The sequence below is a fragment of the Tenrec ecaudatus genome, chromosome 10 (genome assembly GCF_050624435.1).
Source record: "Tenrec ecaudatus isolate mTenEca1 chromosome 10, mTenEca1.hap1, whole genome shotgun sequence".
Lineage (NCBI taxonomy): Eukaryota > Metazoa > Chordata > Mammalia > Afrosoricida > Tenrecidae > Tenrec > Tenrec ecaudatus.
In genome coordinates, this window is record NC_134539.1 from 17,423,296 (window position 1) to 17,442,613 (window position 19,318).

A 19,318-nucleotide genomic window follows, 5' to 3' on the forward strand; every position below is an offset into this window, starting at 1 on the left:
AGAGACGTCTAGATTCTGGATGAAAAATATTTGCAGAATTATTAAAGGCATATAATACACAATATTTTATACTTTATGGTTTTGGGTAATGCGTCTATGCAGAAATATCTGGACATGCGTTGTAAAGGGAAGAAACATAAGAAAACCAGAAACTAAATGGAAGCATTTAATCTGCAATTATTAAACAAGAAAGGGTTTTCTTCTTTTGCGTTTCAACTCTGCATATTTAGAAATGGTGTTGAATGAATAACCATATTTTATAAAGGCACACGATTTAGTACTTTATTAAATCAAAAGTCATGTTCTATTAAGTTGCTGCTTCTTGTTTTAAATATTTCACTGATAATGCCGTATCATTGTATGCCATAATGAACAGGCTCAAGTTTAGAGCTTGTGGCCTGATTCTTTTATGTATCATAGCTTGAAAAGGGGGAACAAAAAGCCATACATTTTCATGCCCAAGGCTGCCTCCTCTAACACAATTTTTTGTCTTTCATAAATAGTTCTAAATAAATATTTTTGTATTAAAAAATTGAATAGTTATAAATTCCAGATTACATATTAAAATTAAGTTCTGCCTAAAGGAAAAACAGATTTTCAGAACTACTTTGGAACTACTTTCTGTATTTTGTATTATCTGTTGATATATTTTTATTCAGAATATTAGATTTTTTAATAGTTGCGTATACTGTGAAGTGAAAAAAGCTGATTTTAAAATATTTGCATGTCTCTGTTGCAAGTTTTCTTTTTTTGAAAAAAATTTGTTGTCAATAGGTAGCATTCTAGTGATTTATTATACATGTTGAGAAGAGGAAAATAGCAGTGTTGAAAACATCTCATGAATAAAAGGGTAAATAATGGGGCGGCAGGGCTCTCAGGTCCCCAGACTTCCATTTTTATCAATCTTATGGTTTTAGAATCTTAATGTCTACTAGAAATCCAGGATGGTGTTTAAATTGAAAGTCAGTAATAAGTATAAAATCTGTATATTAATAGATTCCCTATTCAAAAGAAAGGAACATTGAACTAGCTTCATTTTGTGTATTATCTGTGAAGACTAATTAATCTCAGTAAGTTTTGCTTTTTTATTTTCTTTGTTTTCTAATTCAGACCAATATAATTTCCTCATTTATAGTTAAATGTTTCTCTTACACTCTAATATTTCATTTTTGACATCTCATTAAAAATGGGCTCAAACCCAGAAAATATCCCGTTGTAGTGTATAATAGACGGCATGGTCTAGAACACACAAACATTTTTTGTTTCTTAATGATTTAGAATAATTTCTCATATTTTAGAGTTTAGGAAATGGCAGGAAGTCAGCGTGTTAATTCCTGTGGCTGAGTGCAGCAGGGCTGAATGATTCAGTGGGCAGTGCTCTTGGGAAAAGTGACTGGAGCTTTAAACTTGCCCAGCTTTGACAGCGTCTCTTCACTTCATTTTTCATCCTAAAGAAGTCTGCAAATATTGTGAGCTCACATCATCATTGCACATCAGTGGTTCTAATTAGCTAAACAGGAGTTTGTCTCAGTCATTGATCATCATCAACTTCTTGACAGTGCCTTTTTTTAATAACCCTTTTTTATGTCTTGTGAATACATAGAATATATATTAATTAAATTGGCCAGGCCAACTGGTGATGCTTCAGACTTGCAGTGACTTGTTTTTCGCATCTTATTATTCTAAGTAAGAACTACTGTATTACATGGTTAGCAGTGGGTCCTCCTGGAAGTGCTTTCCTGCCATTAGAATATTGGGCATCCCACACCACCAGGAGGAGCTGCTGGACAAGCGTCCACATTAGCTTTAGAATTTCAATGTTTTTTCTAATTTCAGAATTATGTAACATATTTATACAGATAAATTATTTATTGTAATCACATGGAGCTTTTTGGTTATAACCTATATCATACTTTTTTGAAGCTTATATTGAAGTTTATTTTTGAAAGTATCAATTTGAAGTGCACGTTCTCTCTAATGACTTATGTTTCACTTTAGATCCCCATTTGGAGTATTACTACATGACTTATCTGGTGAGGAGGGTGTCACTTACTGTTTCTCAGTGGCTTTTAGACTTTAATGTGCATCATAAGCACTTACGGCCTTGTTCACAGATTGCTGGGCTCCTTCAGGGCTTTGAATTCAGTCGGGGTGGGCTGCAGGATTCAGGTCTTTGATGCTGCCAGTGAGTCGGTTTCTCAACAACTAGAGACATAGGAAATCACCTAATGACCAAACGCACTTAAACGCTGCAGTAACGGTCTTGTTCAAGTTTTGTGGTACTTAGCCTAGTTGTAAGGGGTCCGGGTAGAGCAGTGATTACGTACCCAGCTGCTAACGCAGAGGGTTGGCAGTTTGAACCCACCAGCTGCTCTGCAGCAGCATGCAGCGGCAGTCGGCTTCCAGAAAGAGCACCAGCTTGCAGTCCTGTGAGGTAGTTCTACTGTGTTCCGCAGGGGCACGCTGCTTTGGAATCGCCTCGGTGCAACGTGCTTCATGTTTGTTTCGGTTGTCCCAATTATGGGTTCCCCAATCTATTGATTGGATTGGCACAGTGGCTGCAGCAATGGGCCCAGGCACAGGAGGACCAGGATGGTGCAGGACCATACAGTGTTCCCTTCTGCTGCGCAGGGTTGCTGTGGGTCAGTGCCAGCTCATCGATGACACCTGACAACAGCAAACTTACTTGGCCCACCACCCCTTTCCAGAAAAAAAAAATCCTAGTCCACTCCTAGCAATCCAGGATAAAGTATAAGTATCTGCTTTTTGCAGCCCCTGCCCCCTCCAGCAGCCCCAGGGGGCAGGATCCCTCACTTTGGGAACCACTGGTCTGGGATCCATTCCTGTCTCATTTGAAGATTGTTGACATCAGTGGAGCTCACGGGCTTAATACAGAAGAGTGGTCGAGATACAGGAGAGTGGTCTAGAGAGATGCTAACTCTGTGAATGAAGCAGTCCTGGAATGTTAAACACAAAAAGGGTTTGTAGAAGGAATTTAACAGGGAAAAGCTTTTTTTTGGTAGGAGTTAAAGCTTCCACTCCTAAAACCTGGTCTGTGTCTCTGGACCAGCATGAGCTGGAGCCGCCTCGATAGCATCTAATCACCACATTGTGTGTGTGGGGGGGACGCTATCCTGCCCTGACCTGAGGGTGGGGCAGCCTTTGCTGTAGAACTTGAATGCACATAAGACCCTTTTCTAAGACTCACAATCCTGTGATGGCGCCAAGTTCTACCTGCATTCAAATGGATCAGAGGACAGACATCTTATTATGTGTAGCCATTATGTAAATTATTTCCTAGCATTGTAAATGGGGACTGCAGAGGAATTTACATTTGTCTGGAGGGTCCACATCAAAAGATTATAAAGAGAATGATGGGTGTCAAATAGAAGCTATCTACACGGAAAACCACACCTCTCTAAGAAGTCTTTGTGTTCTTGATACAAGTCGTTCATGGGTCTTTTAGGAGAAAAACTTTACAAAACCTTTTAGGAGAAAAACTTTACAAAACGTGGATCTTAGGAATGAATGCTCCATGTGAGCTAGTGAAGAATATATATTCTGTTATCGGATGGAATTTTTTTATACATTCATAGTAGATCAAGGTGATTGATAGTACTTTTAAGGTCACCTGTAAACTTCCTGAATTTTTGCTTGCCTGATTTGACACTTTTCAAGTGTTTTAGGTATATACATATTTAGGGTTGTTATGTGGTTTGAGAATCTTTATTCTCCTGTCACTATGTAATGCTTCTCTTTGCCCCTGGCATTAGTTCTTCATTGCTATTAGACAGGTTTTGTTTGTGTGCACAAATAAAATAAGTCAATCGATCACTTGAGGCTCTATATTTCCAACTGGTGGCAATGGCCATCCACTTTAATATATGAAATAGCCTTCTAAATCAATATAAAACTAAAATAGAAAACAGCAGATTTATGACTGATAACAACAACAAAGTAGGAAATAAAAGGAACCTACCTAAGTTTCTGAAAATTTATTTAAATAAATAAAATTTAAAAATAATATAAAGAAAGCCCAGCTGACATCAGTGAACTGGGATTGGACATTAATTCTACTATTAATGAATGGTAAATAGAATACAACAAAGTAAGAGGACAACAAAACTACATGCCAGTAGTCATATGTGCACATTTGTGAAGTTTCAAACGTGCCTTATCTCAACTCATTATGCATTATCAAGTGCCTACATTCAGAGAGTTGAGAATGACTGGAGAAAAACATACTGGCTACTTGTCTAACACAGAATTACTGTCCGCACCGAGTGTGCTTCAGTCTCAATTGTGCATTTGTTAGCCCTTCGACCTGGAATCCTCTCCCCTGACCCATCCGGCCCTCTCCTTTGCTCCCTTCAGGTCTTTGTTCAACTTGTAAGAGGTATTTGCAAACTATCTTATGCAAAATAGCATCAATTCACCTTTCATTTTCCCGCCTACCAAAACAGTTCATTCTTCTCCCCCAGCATATTGTTGGTGTCGTATTTATAACCATTTGGTATATTTTAGTGAATGCATTTCCTTATATATTACTAATCTTCATTATCCATGAACTAATGTTAATTTGCACACTGGCTTATTTTGTTGACTGTGATATACTTAGATCCTAGAACATATATTCATAAAGTAAATGCTCAATAAATACTTGGTGACTGAATGGATATTAGAGGTGGCTGTTTTTATTTAATCTGGTGCGCTTTCGAATCTGATACCTTTATGTGATTATAAAATTTTCTAAGCAGTTGTTTCCTGAAAATACTGCCTTCTCTTATCTAATCACAATCTGCTCTGGAATTCATTAGGAATGTTATGGAGTTTTCCAGTATCCTGCATGTCTCAATTGTATGTCGATATTTTCTCTCATTATTTTTCTCCATACCGTGTTCTTCATTCACATTAATGAATCCCTCATTTTTATCCCCCCTTTCAGTGAGTTTATGCCATTTAGTTGATTGTTTCGGGTTAAGTGATTACAAATTTTGCTTTAAAGGCTTTCAGACCTCTCTGCTATGATTTTCTTTTTAAAAGAATATTTGTCATTGTTTTATGATTTTAAGGCCCCAGACTTTAAAGGGTTTTTTCAATGTGTGCAGTTAATTTCATGTCTCTAGAATGACGTCTTCTTTTGGTTACTCAGTTTGGATGTGTTGCAGGCTTGTACTTTGGGGGAGTTTTCTTTGTAATCTCATCTTGAGCGGGAGGGTTGTGGCCAGTGGCATGTTCTCTTCCTCTTTTCCACTAACTTCCCTCGCTCTCCTCCTCTCTCTTTCTTGAGAAGTTGTTTCACGCTGAAATAGTTTCCATAGTGATAGTGCGGGACTCTTACCTGACAGTGATGTAGGGTAGATCCCCTACTTAGTGTCTGCTCCATACAGTGTCTTTGCTCAGTTCCTGATTAATTAGCTATCTATTTTTAATTGTCTTCTTTTGAGACTTTCATGTAATCAATAGTGCCAGCAAAAGGTTCACAGGAGCATCTTTCAGTGCCCCTTCAGGAGCTGGGAGACTTACCCCATGTGAGTTTTAAGAAGGTGTCGGGCTCTAGCCCTCCACAGTGGGCCGTGCCCTTTGATAGCCCGGGAACACACCCCTTTCAGCCTCAGCGGGTACCTGGTGCTGCAGGGCGGCAGACAGGAGCCGGGTCTCCGCTCAGAGCTTTGTATTTTGGTTTGTAGTGATCTCCTTTATATCTTTCTGTCACTACTGTCAATTTAGAGAAGAAAGAACCTCAAAATGAGAGCTTGTTAACTCATTGGAAGTCTTATTTAAGTGTTTCGGTTTTTTTATGTACTTTTGTCTTTACCCAATTTATTCCTTTTCTGCATTCCAATTGTTGTCTCCTCTTTCTGTTTTTCCTTCTACCTTCTCAGGTTTCTGTAATAAGCCCTCTGTTTCATTTTTGAACCTGGCCTCTAGTGGTTCTGTACTGGGCTGCGGTACCCAAGGTCGGCAGTTGGAAACTCCCCGTACATCCCTGGGGACAGCTGGGTTTTCTATGCCCACAAACAACTTCAGTCTCTGAATTCAGAAACCCACAGGGGCAGTTTACCCTGACCAACAGGGTCGCTGAATGGCAGTGAGTTTGGTTTGGCTTAGCTTTTATTTGTTTCATTGTACTTTTAATCCAGAGGAGATTAAGGTACAGATTCTTTATTTTCCCCATATTTTAAACATGCAAACAATAATTCCCTCATTGATTATGTAAATGAATCAGCCTTGTTGTGCAATGTCTTTAAGCATTAGTTCCCCCCCTTCCTTTTCCTTTTTAAAGCTGTACTTAGTTCTTAACGATAAGCATTATTAGCAGTATTTTCATTTTTCTTGTTGTATGGGACTAAACCCTGATTGCTAGAGAACCATTCCTTGATTATAGTTACTATTTAGATGTGATCGTAGCATTCTCGGAGACCAGGCATGTAAGTAGCTGTCAGGAATCTAAAAATTCTAGTTTGGGATGTTGGTAATTAGTAATTCTTGGTCCTCTATCTTTTGACAATCTTAGTTAAAAACATTAAATATCTCATTCTTTATACAATTTTGCATGGACAATTTTGTAATCACAACTGAAATGATGTTCTAAAGATTTAATCTGGAAATGAAAATGTTTCGTTCAGTATAAAGTTGTCTTGTCAACAGTTAGATCTTGCTGTCACTTGCCATATGGCTCCTGATTAATTCTGAAAGGCCTGTCAACCCCAGATAATTTAATTTTCTAACTTGTACAGTGACACTCATAATCAGGATGTGAAAATTTAAAGGATTAGCTAACAAGTATAACTAACAAACTCTCAACATGTACATTTTTGTTTCTAGAGAAAAAGAGAAAGCTGAAGCTAAAGATAGAAAGGTTCTTGAAATTTTGCAAGTCAAGGATGCCAAAATACACGAACTGGAGCAGGTTGGTGTTATAACCGAAACACAGTGGAAGTATTACCTGGTTTACGGTACATGCTGCTGTTAGGATCCTTCCAGTGGGCTCCAACTCAGTGACTCCACGGAAAACTCGATGGAACCCTCTCCGTCCAGCATCCATAAAATTATTTTTAATTATTTGTAGTAATGTTTATAAGAATATCAGTGTCGTTATGTTAAAGTACTGCTGTTTCGAAATCACTGAAGTCAGTATCATTCTTCATTTTTTCCTTTTCTGTGTAGCACATTTGTTTTCTGAATTCTAGGCAGTGCTATCTATACTTTAAAACAATTTGAACTTTGGTGGCATTATAGTCTTCTGGGTGTTCAATGTCATCAAGTCAATCCCCCCTCACAGTGACCCTGTATATCACTGAGCAAACAGTCATCGGTTCCGTACCATCGATAGCCCACCCTTCCTGTGCGTGAGCCCAGTGCTGCAGCCTCTATGTCAGTCAGCCTCACGGAAGACCGCGCTCTCTTTTCACTGGCCCTCTGCGTTAGCAGCATGGTGACCCCATGCAGGAACGGACTCCTCTTGAGGACAGGTCCAGAGCACAGGAGACTACGTTGCGCGCCTCCCTTTGAAGGGACGTCCCTCTTTGATGCGAGCTCTAGTGCAGCTGTGTATTGCTTTGCTGCATGTAACATTTTATTTCTAGCAGTTCTCAAAAAGATTTGAAATTATTAAATATTTGACTTGTGTTAGCATTTTTAATATTATCTCGGATGACTTTTTTCGTCTGTTCCCTGCTAAGGGTGGCTCCGAGAGGTTACCGTTAACCCCGACTAAAACCTGCTGCCACCGAGTTGATTCAAACTCATAGCGGCCTTACAGGTTAGAGAACTGCCGTGTGGGATCCCGAGGCTGTGGACCTCTGGAAGCAGCCCTCCACATCCCGCATTTCCCCCCGGAGTGGCTGGTGATTCTAACCCCGGAGTGGCTGGTGCTGTAACCCCGGGGCCACGCTAGCTCCTTTGCTCACATTTACCAAACCAGACCACTGCTGTCGAGTCAGTTCTGGGCCTGTGGGTGCAGTTCCTTAGACGCGGCTCTTCAGTGTAGTTCTGCACATGTGACATTAAAGAAGTAAGCTATCCCCCTCTACACACCCAACATGCAATGGTGGGACAGGCATGGATAGCTGAGTGCAACAGGAGAAAGAGGAACAGTCAAAGGCTTCACCTGGTCTTTAGCAATTCTGAAACACAGTCGGGAAATGGTGGGCAAAGTCTTACCTGCAGCAGGCTGGTTTCTTCAGCAGAAAAAGTTGGCGGTTGTCTCTGTCGGAGTCTTGGGTGCCATCTCTCATGCCTGCAAGTGTTTCCAGCACAAAACCAGAAAGGTCGCCCAGGCTTGCTTGTCTCCCAAGTTTCACCTCTGCGTCAACACTGCTCCACGTGCTCCTTTCTCCAGAGCCTAAGTCGGCGGTTTTGAATTTTGTCCATAATTCATAATTGGTACATGTAGGTGGGTCAGCTTTAGGGAGCTTACTCCTTCATACTAGCGGTAGAATTCCCGTTGAACTTTTCTTGCTCCACTGAGTAATATTAAACAGCAGTTGCTTTTCTCAATTGTTTATAGGCTGAGAAGTAAATTAACAGATAATGATGACAATTCCTTTAAAATATTGAAATATTATCTGTGCACCCAAGGAGATGACTAGAAAGTTCACAGAAGTCGTTCGGGGTTCTCCTTTTGTAAGCTGGCTGTGGAAAAATTCCATGGAAATGTGATCTAACAGTATGACTTAATCTATTGATAGTAGTTAGTATAAAGACTTGTGTACAGCTGGCTTAATTAGGAAAGATTATGTGGTAGTTGATGCAGGAAATAAGTTGTTCTCCATGTATTTCACTGGGTTCTATGACTTCTCTTACAACCTAATACGTCGCTTTGATTAGAGGAGCGCTCTCTGTAACACGATACACTTTCCTTATTTTCTAATCAACTCCAGGATTAAGTTTTGGCTCTCAGTTGCAATTAGCTCTCTTACCTTCCCCTGTCTTCAGTTTTCATTTATCTTTCTTTTAGTTGTTGTGGTTTCCTTCCTTCTTTGTGTGTGTTTTTTTTTAATGAAAACTTTTAAGTCCATTTTGAAAGTGGGTGGACATAAATTATAAATTAACTATTCTCAAGTGTTGTCTGATAGTTTTAGTTTTATGTCGCTGTTCCTTTTTGCTCCCCTGCTTCATGCTATCACTCTCTCCTTATTCTACAGACATCCCTTGACCATCGTCTGAATTATTCATTTCATGTCTTATCCATAATAAATAATTTGTTCCAGATATAACTTTTCTTGTCACCCTTTTTGCTTTATGGTTCCTTAGAGTTTCATTTGCTTATTTTAATATTAGCTCAAACCAGACCATTAAGAATGTACTCTCTCCTGAGAAGTTTGTGGAGAAAGAGTCTTATAGTTAATATTTAAACTTATAACGATGTATACCCATGCTACCATTATTTAAAGCACATCATCGAATATGCATTTAGTTGGAAATATTTGAAATTGTATACAATTAGCTTATTTTTTACATTAGATTATTTTAAAGGCTTAATTTATGGATTCTCTTCTGTTGGGAGTACATCGTGTAGTTTATTGCTTTACTGATTATACCATATATTATCAAATGATCATAATATAGCTTTGGTTAACCAATCCCTCCTCATTTTTAGTTTACAAATTAGATCTATATTTGCCTTTGAAGATTATTACATTTACTCTGATGCCAAATTTAGATTATGAACTAATTTTCCCAAAAAGTCTTGCTTTTTTTGCCTTTCACATTGCCAGTGCTGCTAAATTGAGTGCATAGTTGTGGACAGACACGGCCAAAGCTTGAATGCGTTGCTCTGAATCTAATCCTTAAGAAGAAGTGAGAGTTTCTAAAGTTTTGTTAATATTACTTTCAGAGTGTAGGCCGGTGGGTATTTTATAACATTCTTAATAGTCACATGATTGAATTTATCATTCAATTTCATTGATATTGCTTGCACCACTTGCTAATCTAGTTACAGAGACAGGATGAATAAATAGATAATTCACCAGGTTATATGTCAAATTTGTAATAACATAAGAAATAGAGACATTTAGAAATGACTGAAATGACAAATTATTCAGATAGTTGAGGAACTTTAATTGAGAAGGTGTAAATTGAATCATGACAGAAGGATAAGACATAGATGAAGAAAGAAAAATGATCTATCTGTATTAGTAAACGTACCATTTTAAAGCATATATTCTTAAGCTGTTCCACTGAAATCAGACACATTTTGGCATAACCGAATAATCAAAAGAGGAAACAAAAATTAGAACTACATTGACATAGCATTTATACTTAATGGATTTATGATGGAATTTTACCAAGTCTGGGAGTTAATTGCTGTTACGAACATGAATATTGGGAACTCTTGAAGCGCTTGTAGCCTGTGATATAAGCCATTTCACTTCTACATATAAGTCAGCTAGAACAGTATTTTTCAGAATTTTTTCCCTTTGATCCCCACACAGAAGGGAATACATTTATATCTCGTGATCCAGTGTACATGCACATGAAATAAAAGCTTCATGTACCAATAGTTGTCCATACTGTGCATAATAAAGGAAAAACAAAATGAAGTTTTTGTCAAGTGTATATTTGCTTCTCTTTTCATATCAGAACAGTCTCAAACAATACAAACACTTAGGAAATCTAATGTGAGTTCATTCTTTTGAGCATTGTTCTTGCTAGGAATTTGTGCCTAACATGTTGTATTAGCTATTGTATTTTGTGCCACTGTTAAGAAGTACTCATTGTGATCATTAAATTTAAGATTCATTAATAATCTAATCTATAGCTTGCTGGAGACTACCCAGGACAAAATTTTACTCCTGTGTGTAGAGAAATGTTTAAGGGCATTCATTTGCGTACTGCTCCCCTCCTCAGAGTTGGAACACAGAAGAAATACATATCATCACCAGATGAGCAACTGTGGTATAGTTATAGGCTTGACTATTACTCCCAGCTAAGGCAGCTAAAAGGCAGCTGCATCCATCAATATGGGCCTATTTGGGAAGATAACATTGAGCACACATGGCCAGTTATAGAATGTGCATAATATTATCTTAATTATGTAAAGTTCAAAAGTGGGCAGAGTTCTGTGTATATTAAAAAAATATCTGTATGTCAACATTTAAAGGAAAGAGAATGGAGGATGGGACAACATCTCATCATCATCAATATTTCACCATCGTGGTGACCCCTGGCAGGGTTAGGAGGTGTGAGGCGGTCTGTGGGTAAACCACAGACTTCAAAGACAGAGCTGACGTTGGGATTCTTATCTGCACAGTGCTGGATACAGGTCTGCCTCTTATGGTCCTTATAATTCACACACTTACTACAAGTTATTTTTGTAAGTATTCAGTGTTTAAATTTCAAAACTTGAATTAAACATAACACTTAAAATCCCTTCCAACTTTTATCCTGTTCCTGAATCTTACCCCACTGTTCACTTTGTTCCTAGTCTTTTGGGGGGGCTTTCATAAAAAGCAAACACGGGGTACAAAGTAAATTTCAGGAGCAGATAAGCACTAGTAGTAGGCAACTCTGCTCCTTTCTACAGCATCACTAAGAGTTGGAATTGACCGACAGCAATGGGTTTGTTTTTTGTTTCTTTTTTTTTTTTAAACAGGTCACACTTAAAGCCAAGGGAATGAGTGTTTTTTTTTCACGGTGGCGGGGAGAGAAAGGGATATATATATATACCAATTGGGGATTCATTTAGGTGTAGCCCTTGCAGTCAGGAAGAATATTTGTTTAAAATTTTACTGGCCTTAATAAGCTGAAATGTGTTCACAGAGCAAAATGCTTTTAGTACCAAACAAACTTGGCATGTTTCATCTTTTAAAAATCATGCCTTCGTGAAAGTGTAATTGTTTCTTTAAAGGAATGATTTTTTTCAAAAGGCACTCAAATGGGAGGTCAAATACTCTTTATTTTAGCTGTGTGTTTTCTTTAATTAGATTTGTAAAATTGCCTTCATCTTCCTTCATACAACTTAATTGTGAACGTGTGCGTCGTGTTTTACTTTAAACGAGTAAGTGCCATCCTTCTGCGTTGCTCTACAACATTTATGGCGTGAAAGTGGTGATGCCAATGAATCTTCACTTCTAGTACAAATCTGAAACCTTTAGAATATATATGTTTGCTCCTTAGAGCAGCTCACCGACAATTTTAGCTGTTTCCACAGAGAGAATCAGAACTGCAACAGGAAATGCATGACCTTGCCCAACAGAAGACTGTAGCAGATGAAGAACACGCGCTCCTGAGGAATGACTTCAGTGACTTGCAGAAGAAATTTAAAGATAAAAGTCATGAACTTAAGGTGTGTTGACTTGTACATAGTCACACTGGCCTGCTGCTTGGAAGCCCTGCTTTAAGCGTCCTCAGCCTCTGTGGTACAAGAGTGACATGCGCGGAGGGAAGATCGCCTTAGGCCCTGCTGTGCCGCAGTGTTCTCACCCGTGAAAAGGCTGAGGAAGATGCTTTAAAGCCAAGACTCCGAGCTTTCTAACTTTCAGATAAATAGTTAATGATGGAAATGGAGCTAAGAAAGTAGGAGTGTGAATATGTGGCTTCTCGTAATTAGGTTCTGATGGGACTGGCATTATTAATTGATAAAACCCAGGTCTGGGAGGATATGTCTGTGTGGGTCTCAAAAATAGCTGGGGACAGCATCAAAGGCAGCTTGATCAATTAATGGGCTCTTTGCAAATGTGTGCTCATCAAAGCTGTCAGCCAGTGGAAAATATGACCCGTCCACCTGCATAAAAGTACACAGGTGACCTTGGCTATCAAAGGAGAAGCTGTTGCGGTGAAGGTAAATCTGCTTAGTTTATGTTTGCTGATTACTTCTCACCCTCCCCCCCCCCCACTTTTTTTTTTTTTTTTTTTTGGCTTATCGGCCCGGTGGTGCTGTGCTGCAGGACACGAAGGAGTGTGTGCTGAATGAGGGAGAACAAAACAGGCTGGTGATAAAAAACCTGGAGGAGGAAAATGAGAAATTAAGTGCACACTGCGCTGACCTGCTAAATGACCTGGAGAAACTGAGGAAGGAGGAAGCGCACTGGAGAAAAGAAAAATACAGCATCGATGCCAAGATTAAGGTAGGCAGTGAGCACCGAGCCCGGCTCCTCTCTTAGGCTTCTCTTCTGACAAGATGTTTAGTACATGGCATTTTCCTTACATAACAAGTTAGATATTCATATCTACCAGTGGGACTGGCATTAATTTACATTCCTTCACTTAAGACCCGCAGCTTTTTAAAAATTGATGTTGCAAAGCAGGAAACTGACTTCAGATAGTTTCCTAAAATGCAATCATTAAAAAATAAAGCAGATTGCGTTTTGAAATAAAATATGATTTGGAAACATAGATATATATATATATTTGGAATCATAGGTTTTGAAAACCATAGGTTTGAAAATTAGAGCTGGAATTTATAAATATAATGAGAATTCATTGCAGTAAATTTGAAGAGTCTTTACCCGGTTCCTTTAAGACATGAAAGCACAAGTGCTTACATACTCATAGGTGTTTAGATACTGTGCTCTTTTCTGACCTCTTGGGACTTTCTTTGTTCATAATAAAATTTTATTTTAAGATAAAGATTACACTCACTCAACTCACACACTGCTATCAAGTTAATTCTGACTCACAGTGAGCCCTGTGGGTTTCTGAGACTGTTTACGGTGTAGAAAGCCCAGTCTTTTTCCCTCGGAGCTGCTGGTGGTTTTGAACTGCTGACCATGTGAATCGCAGCCCAACATGTAACCACTACACCACCAACTAGAATCTGTTTTTATAATATTCTTGCATTGTTTTTGATTAGTATTTTTTTTTCAAAAAGACTTTTGTGGATTTTTCAGTATCTGAAGAATATTTATTTCTCTTTATAATTGATTTTATTGGAAGGCCAGAAATAAAATCTAGTACTAGTAAATGGCAGTTGTTTTGTATGCACTATGAAAGAATATATAACATAGACACACATTTACAAGTATTCAGCGAATATACAAGTACATTGTGTAAATATAAGCTCCTTAGTTATGCGTGGATCTAAGCGTATTATGAGTTTGTCTATGTAAGTGCACAGATATGCTTGCATGCTGGACAGTCCAAAGAGTCAATACCTATGAATGTTGGTGTCATAGAAAAGCTTTGAATACCGTCGGCAGATTACCAGAAGAATCAACAACTCTCTCTTGAGAGCAGCGCACCCAGAGTGCTCCTTAGTCTGGAGCTCTGTAGAACTTTGGACTTGTTGTCAGGAGAGACTAGTCCCTGTTGAAGGACCTTGTCCTTGGTTGAGGGTGAGTGCAAAAGAGCAACCCCCCCCCCCGATGGATTATGACAGTGGCTGCAGCGACGGTGTAGACACACGGACATTGTGAGGATGGCACGGACCCGGTAGTGTTTTTGCTCTGCTGTCCGTAGGGTAGCTTAAGTTAAGAGCCAAGACATGTGTTTTTTGGAATCTGTGAATCAGTCCCTTTGAGGGATATAAGGAAATACATGAGAAATTTTCAGTGTACCAAGCTTTGACTCAGACCAGGAGAATATTGAATTCTGGAACATTTACTGTCTTAATTTTTATTTAATGTTTGTTCCACTATAAATTTTAAATAGTTTTGATAGTGTGAAAAGAATGAGTGGTGCTTCCATCCACTAATTCATAGCTACATCAATATTAGATAATGAATTTTATTATTTTATTTCTCATTCAAATAATCAGTTTTATGACTTTATTCCAGTGAGGTGTATCCTTATCTCAAAGACACAGCAATAATTGGAAGTTTTAAAAAAATTTATTGGGGTCTCTTACATCTCTTATCACATTCGATACATTCCTCCAATGTGTCAAGCACATTTGCACATACGCTGCCATCATCATTTTCAAAGCATTGTCTTCCCACTTGTGCCCTTGATATCAGCTCCCCATTTCTTCCCCCTTAAACTCTTTTAATCTACAGATTCTTGCCCTTCCATCTTATTCCTTTGTTGGCCAAACAATTTATCTTTGGAATCATCCAGGACATTTGAGCCCATTAAATGCCCATGGGCTAGGTTTTCCTGATTGCACACTATGGTCCACGTATCGCACAATGTTCCTTTGTGTCTCGTGTCTGACAGTTGCCATTAATAAGAAGTGCTGGTGGCATGTCATGGGTTACTTGTTGGGCTGCTAACTGCAAGGTCACAGATTTGAAACCAGCAACGGCTCCACAGGCGGAAGATGCATATTTCTACTCCCATAAAGATCTAAGTCCTAGCACCACGTGAGCACTTCTACCCTGTGCTGTCACTCTCACACTGCCACCACGTTGGTTCTCACTCATAGTGACCATGGAGGGTAGGGTGGAACTCTTCCTGTGAGTTTCTGAGACTATACCTCTTATTTTTTTTCTTTTATTCAATCATTTTATTGGGCCTGGTGCAACTCTTATCACAATCCACACATACATCCATTGTGTCAAGCACTGCTGTACGTTTGCTTCCCTCATCATTCTAAAAGAATTTGCGTTCCACTTGAGCCCTGGTATCGCTTCTCATTTTTTCCCTTCCTTCCTCACTCCCTCCTCCCCCATGGACCCTTGATAATTTATAAATTATTATTATTTTGTCATATCTTACAATGTCCGACATCCCCCTTCTGTTGTCCATCCACCCCAGGGAGGAGGTCACATGCAGATCTAGAGGAAAGTTGTATGTTTCCATCATTGCTACACTGCAACCCCTCTGTAAGAGGTTGTTCACTTGCCTACAGGCGGACTTTGGGTCTCCACTCCGTACTGCCCCCTCAGTCACAATGATATGATTTTATTTTCTTTGATGCCTGATCCCTTCAACACCCCATGATCATGCCAGCTGGTGTGCTTCTTCCATGTGGACTTTGTTTTTTCTCAACTAGATGGCTGCCTGTTCATCTTCAAGTTTTTCCGACCCCAGATTCTATATCTTTTGATAGCTGGGCACCTTCAGCTTTCTTCACTGCATTTGCTTTTGTACCCGCTTTGTCTTCAGCAATCGTGTCAGGACAAGCTGGTGTACTTCTTCCATGTGGGTTTTGTTGTTTCTCAGCTAGATGGCTGCCTTTTTATCTTCAGACAATATATCTTTTGATAGCCGGGCACCATCAGCTTTCTTCACCACATTTGCTTATGCACACCCATTTGCTTATGCACACATTTGTCTTCAGCGATCATATTAGAAATGTGGGCACCCACCGATACGATTTTTTGTTCTTTGATCCCTGATACCTGGTCCCTTCGACACCTTGTGATCACACAGGCTGATGTGCTTCTTCCATGTGGGCTTGCTTTGTTGTTTCTCAGCTAGATGACTGCCTTTATATTCTTCAAGCTTTTAAGACCCCAGATGCTATATCTTTTGATAGCCGGGCACCATCAGCTTTCTTCACCACATTTGCTTATGCACCTACTTTGTCTTCAGTGATCTTGTTGGGAAGGGGAACACAAAGTGTTCTTGCATTGAAGGAGTACTTGAGTGGGGGCCCACTGTCCATCTGTTTCCTCAATACTAAACCTATAAATATATGTTCCTTAGTCTATTTTCCCCTCATCGTATATAAATATATTTATGTATGTATATATCTGTATTTGGATCTCTGAAAGTGCCCTTTGTCTCCTCATTCTTTCCACTATTTCTTTTTACTTTCCTTTTGTCCCACTATCATGTTCAGCCTTCATTTGGGTTTCAGGTATGTCTCTCGGCTACATTGTCCTTGATCTAGCCCTGCCAGACCTCCTACACTCTCCTTACCATCAATTTTCAGTCACTTATTGTTCCCTTATCCCTGGGTTTGTTAACACCCACTTCCTTTTCCCTGCCTCAACCTCTCCCATGTTATCCCGTTGTTCTCTCTTCCTGTTGTCCATCCCGCCTATCCCTTCCAGATAGTCATGCAGTGTCAACTTATGCACCCACACAAGACAGAGCACGAGGAAGCAACAATATAAAACAAAACAATCCCACAACAACAACAACAAAAAGGTAACAACAACAACAAAAAGCAAAACAAACAAACCCTATAAATAGTTCCAGGTTTATTTGTAGTCCCCTACAAGTGTTCTCTAGGCAGTGCCTTTCCCAGGCCCTGCATCTATCCTTGGCATTCCCTGGGGACTTCAGAGCCTTGTGTTTGGCTAGCACTTTCATCACAGCTTGGCATTCTTCCCTTAGCACCTCTGGTTCTCGCCCCTAGGCTGCCTCCAGTGGTTCTTTCTGGTGCGGTGACTGTGTTCTTCCCATCTTCTTTGGTTGCTTCCTGCATCATTCAGGATTTTCCCATAGAATCTTTCAATATTATGCCCGAGGCTTGAGTGTGTCCTCGAGTTCTTTCTGTTTAAGATATGTTGACCATGTTCTTCCTTTCTGGTTTTTTAGTTCTAGGTCTTTGCACATTTCCCGATCGTATTTTGCTTTATCTTCCTGAGCTGCCTTTTGAAATTTTCTTCAGCTCTTTGATTGCATTATTTCTTCCATGAACCTCAGTTACTCTGATTAAGAGCAAGGCTCAGGGTCTCTTCTGATATCTCCCGATCTTTTCTTTCTCTCCTGTCTTTTGAATAGCCTTTTGCTTCCTTCCTGAATGAATGAATGGTGTTCTTAATGGCCTCCCACGGCTGGCTCACCGGGCCTCTTGTCATTAGTGCTCCGTATGTCAAATCTGTTCCTGAGAAGCTCTCGGAATCCAGGTCGGATAGATGCAAGGTCATCTTTTGGCTTTCATATAATTGTTTCAATTTTCTTCCCCTTCATCCTGAACTTGCATATGAACAATTGATGGACTGTTTCAAAGTCAGCCATGGCCTGGTTTTAGCTACTGATATTGAGCTTCTCTATCATCTATCCTACCGTCAATTTGATTTTGTGTATTCCATCTGGAGAAGCCCGACCATAGTACTTTTTTCTTTGTTTCAAACTTTTGCATTCCACTCGCCAATAATTATCAATGCATCTTGATCGCAAGTTTTATCAATTTCAGACTGAGCACATTGGTAGAATTCTTCAATTTCTTCATCGTCGGTTTTGTGGTTGGTGCATCAATTTGAATAATAGGTGCAATGATTGGATTTCCTTGAAGACAGATAGATATGTTCCTATCACAGATAGCACTAGACTTCAAGATTGACATTGAAATGTCCTTTTTGTCTGTGAATGCCACCCTATTTCTCTTGATTGTGTCATCTAAGGCACACTAAGTTATATGATTTTCGGATTCAAAATGGCCAATACCAGTCCATTTCAGCTCATTAGTGCTTAGGACATCGATCTTTATGTGTTCCATTTTAGGGGAACCGTTTCATGATGAATTGCAGTTTTCCTAGATTCATGCTTCACACATTCCAGGCTCTGATCATTAGGTTTTTGTAGCTCTTTCTCGTTACCTTGCTTGAGTCGTGCCCCATCAGCAAATGGAAGATCTCGAAGATTCCACTCCCACAGGCTTTATTTACCCGACTCACATCACCGTTGTCAACTTCCTTATGAGAAAGCAGCTCCTTCCCAACCACAGTTCGATCAAGGGTCCTGCAGCCCCAGCCCATCCCCCCCTCCCCCGGTCTGGCACTGTTTCTGAAAATGTTCCGAATCAGACAGACACCGAGGGGCTTCTGAGGCTGTACATCTTCGTGGGAGCGGATGGTCATATCCCAAGGGGGACCTCCTTCTCCCGAGGAGGAGCTGCTGGGTTTAAACCACTGACCGTGTGGACGCGCATTCAGCGCTTAGTGACAGCACCACCAGGGCTCCTGCAGCCATGGAGTATTGAGTTATTTGTCGGGTGTTGGTAAATGTCCTTTGTGGGATTGGAGAAAGTCTCTTTTCCTGGCTTATTCAGTATTCTATTATGAGGGGTGTTGGAATTTGGCCAACGCTTTTTCTGCATCTCGTGATATCGATCACTCTATGGCATGTTTTTTTTTTAAATTCTATTGACATGGTATGTTGTATTACTTGCTTTGTGACTGTTAAACCAGCCTTACATCGCTGGGATATAGCCCACTGAGTTATGCTTCATTAGCCTTTTTGTATTACTGCAGGATTTGTTTGCTAGTCTTTGTTGATCATTTTTTCAATCTTATACTCATTAAAAATATTGGTCTGCAGTTTTTCTATGATGTTTCTGACTGGTTTGCTATCTGGGTAAAGATATGTTTGGAAAATGACTTGGGAAGTGTTCCAGGATCCTCTGTATTGTGGAAAAGGATGAGAAGAACTGGTAGGAATTCACTTTTGGTGTTGGTGGTATTTACCACCAAACGCAAATTGCCAGTTTCTCATCAGACGTGCCCTCCTTCAGTTCTCATAAGGCGTGGAGATGTCAGGA

The 19,318-nt window shown here is 39.6% G+C and overlaps 1 protein-coding gene across 6 annotated transcripts in view; it reads left to right on the top strand.

Moving 5' to 3' along the window:
* CNTLN (centlein) overlaps nucleotides 1–19,318 on the top strand; it is a 294,237-nt gene that overhangs the window by 128,450 nt on the left and 146,469 nt on the right. For 3 of the 6 annotated variants that reach the window (XM_075559966.1, XM_075559962.1, XM_075559961.1), the window contains exons 3-5: nucleotides 6,829–6,913; nucleotides 12,146–12,292; nucleotides 12,894–13,073. In XM_075559966.1, coding sequence (XP_075416081.1) covers nucleotides 6,829–6,913; nucleotides 12,146–12,292; nucleotides 12,894–13,073 — 412 coding nt within the window. The remainder of the gene's footprint in view (nucleotides 1–6,828; nucleotides 6,914–12,145; nucleotides 12,293–12,893; nucleotides 13,074–19,318) is intronic. The other 3 variants (XM_075559964.1, XM_075559963.1, XM_075559967.1) reach the window with 2 other exon arrangements.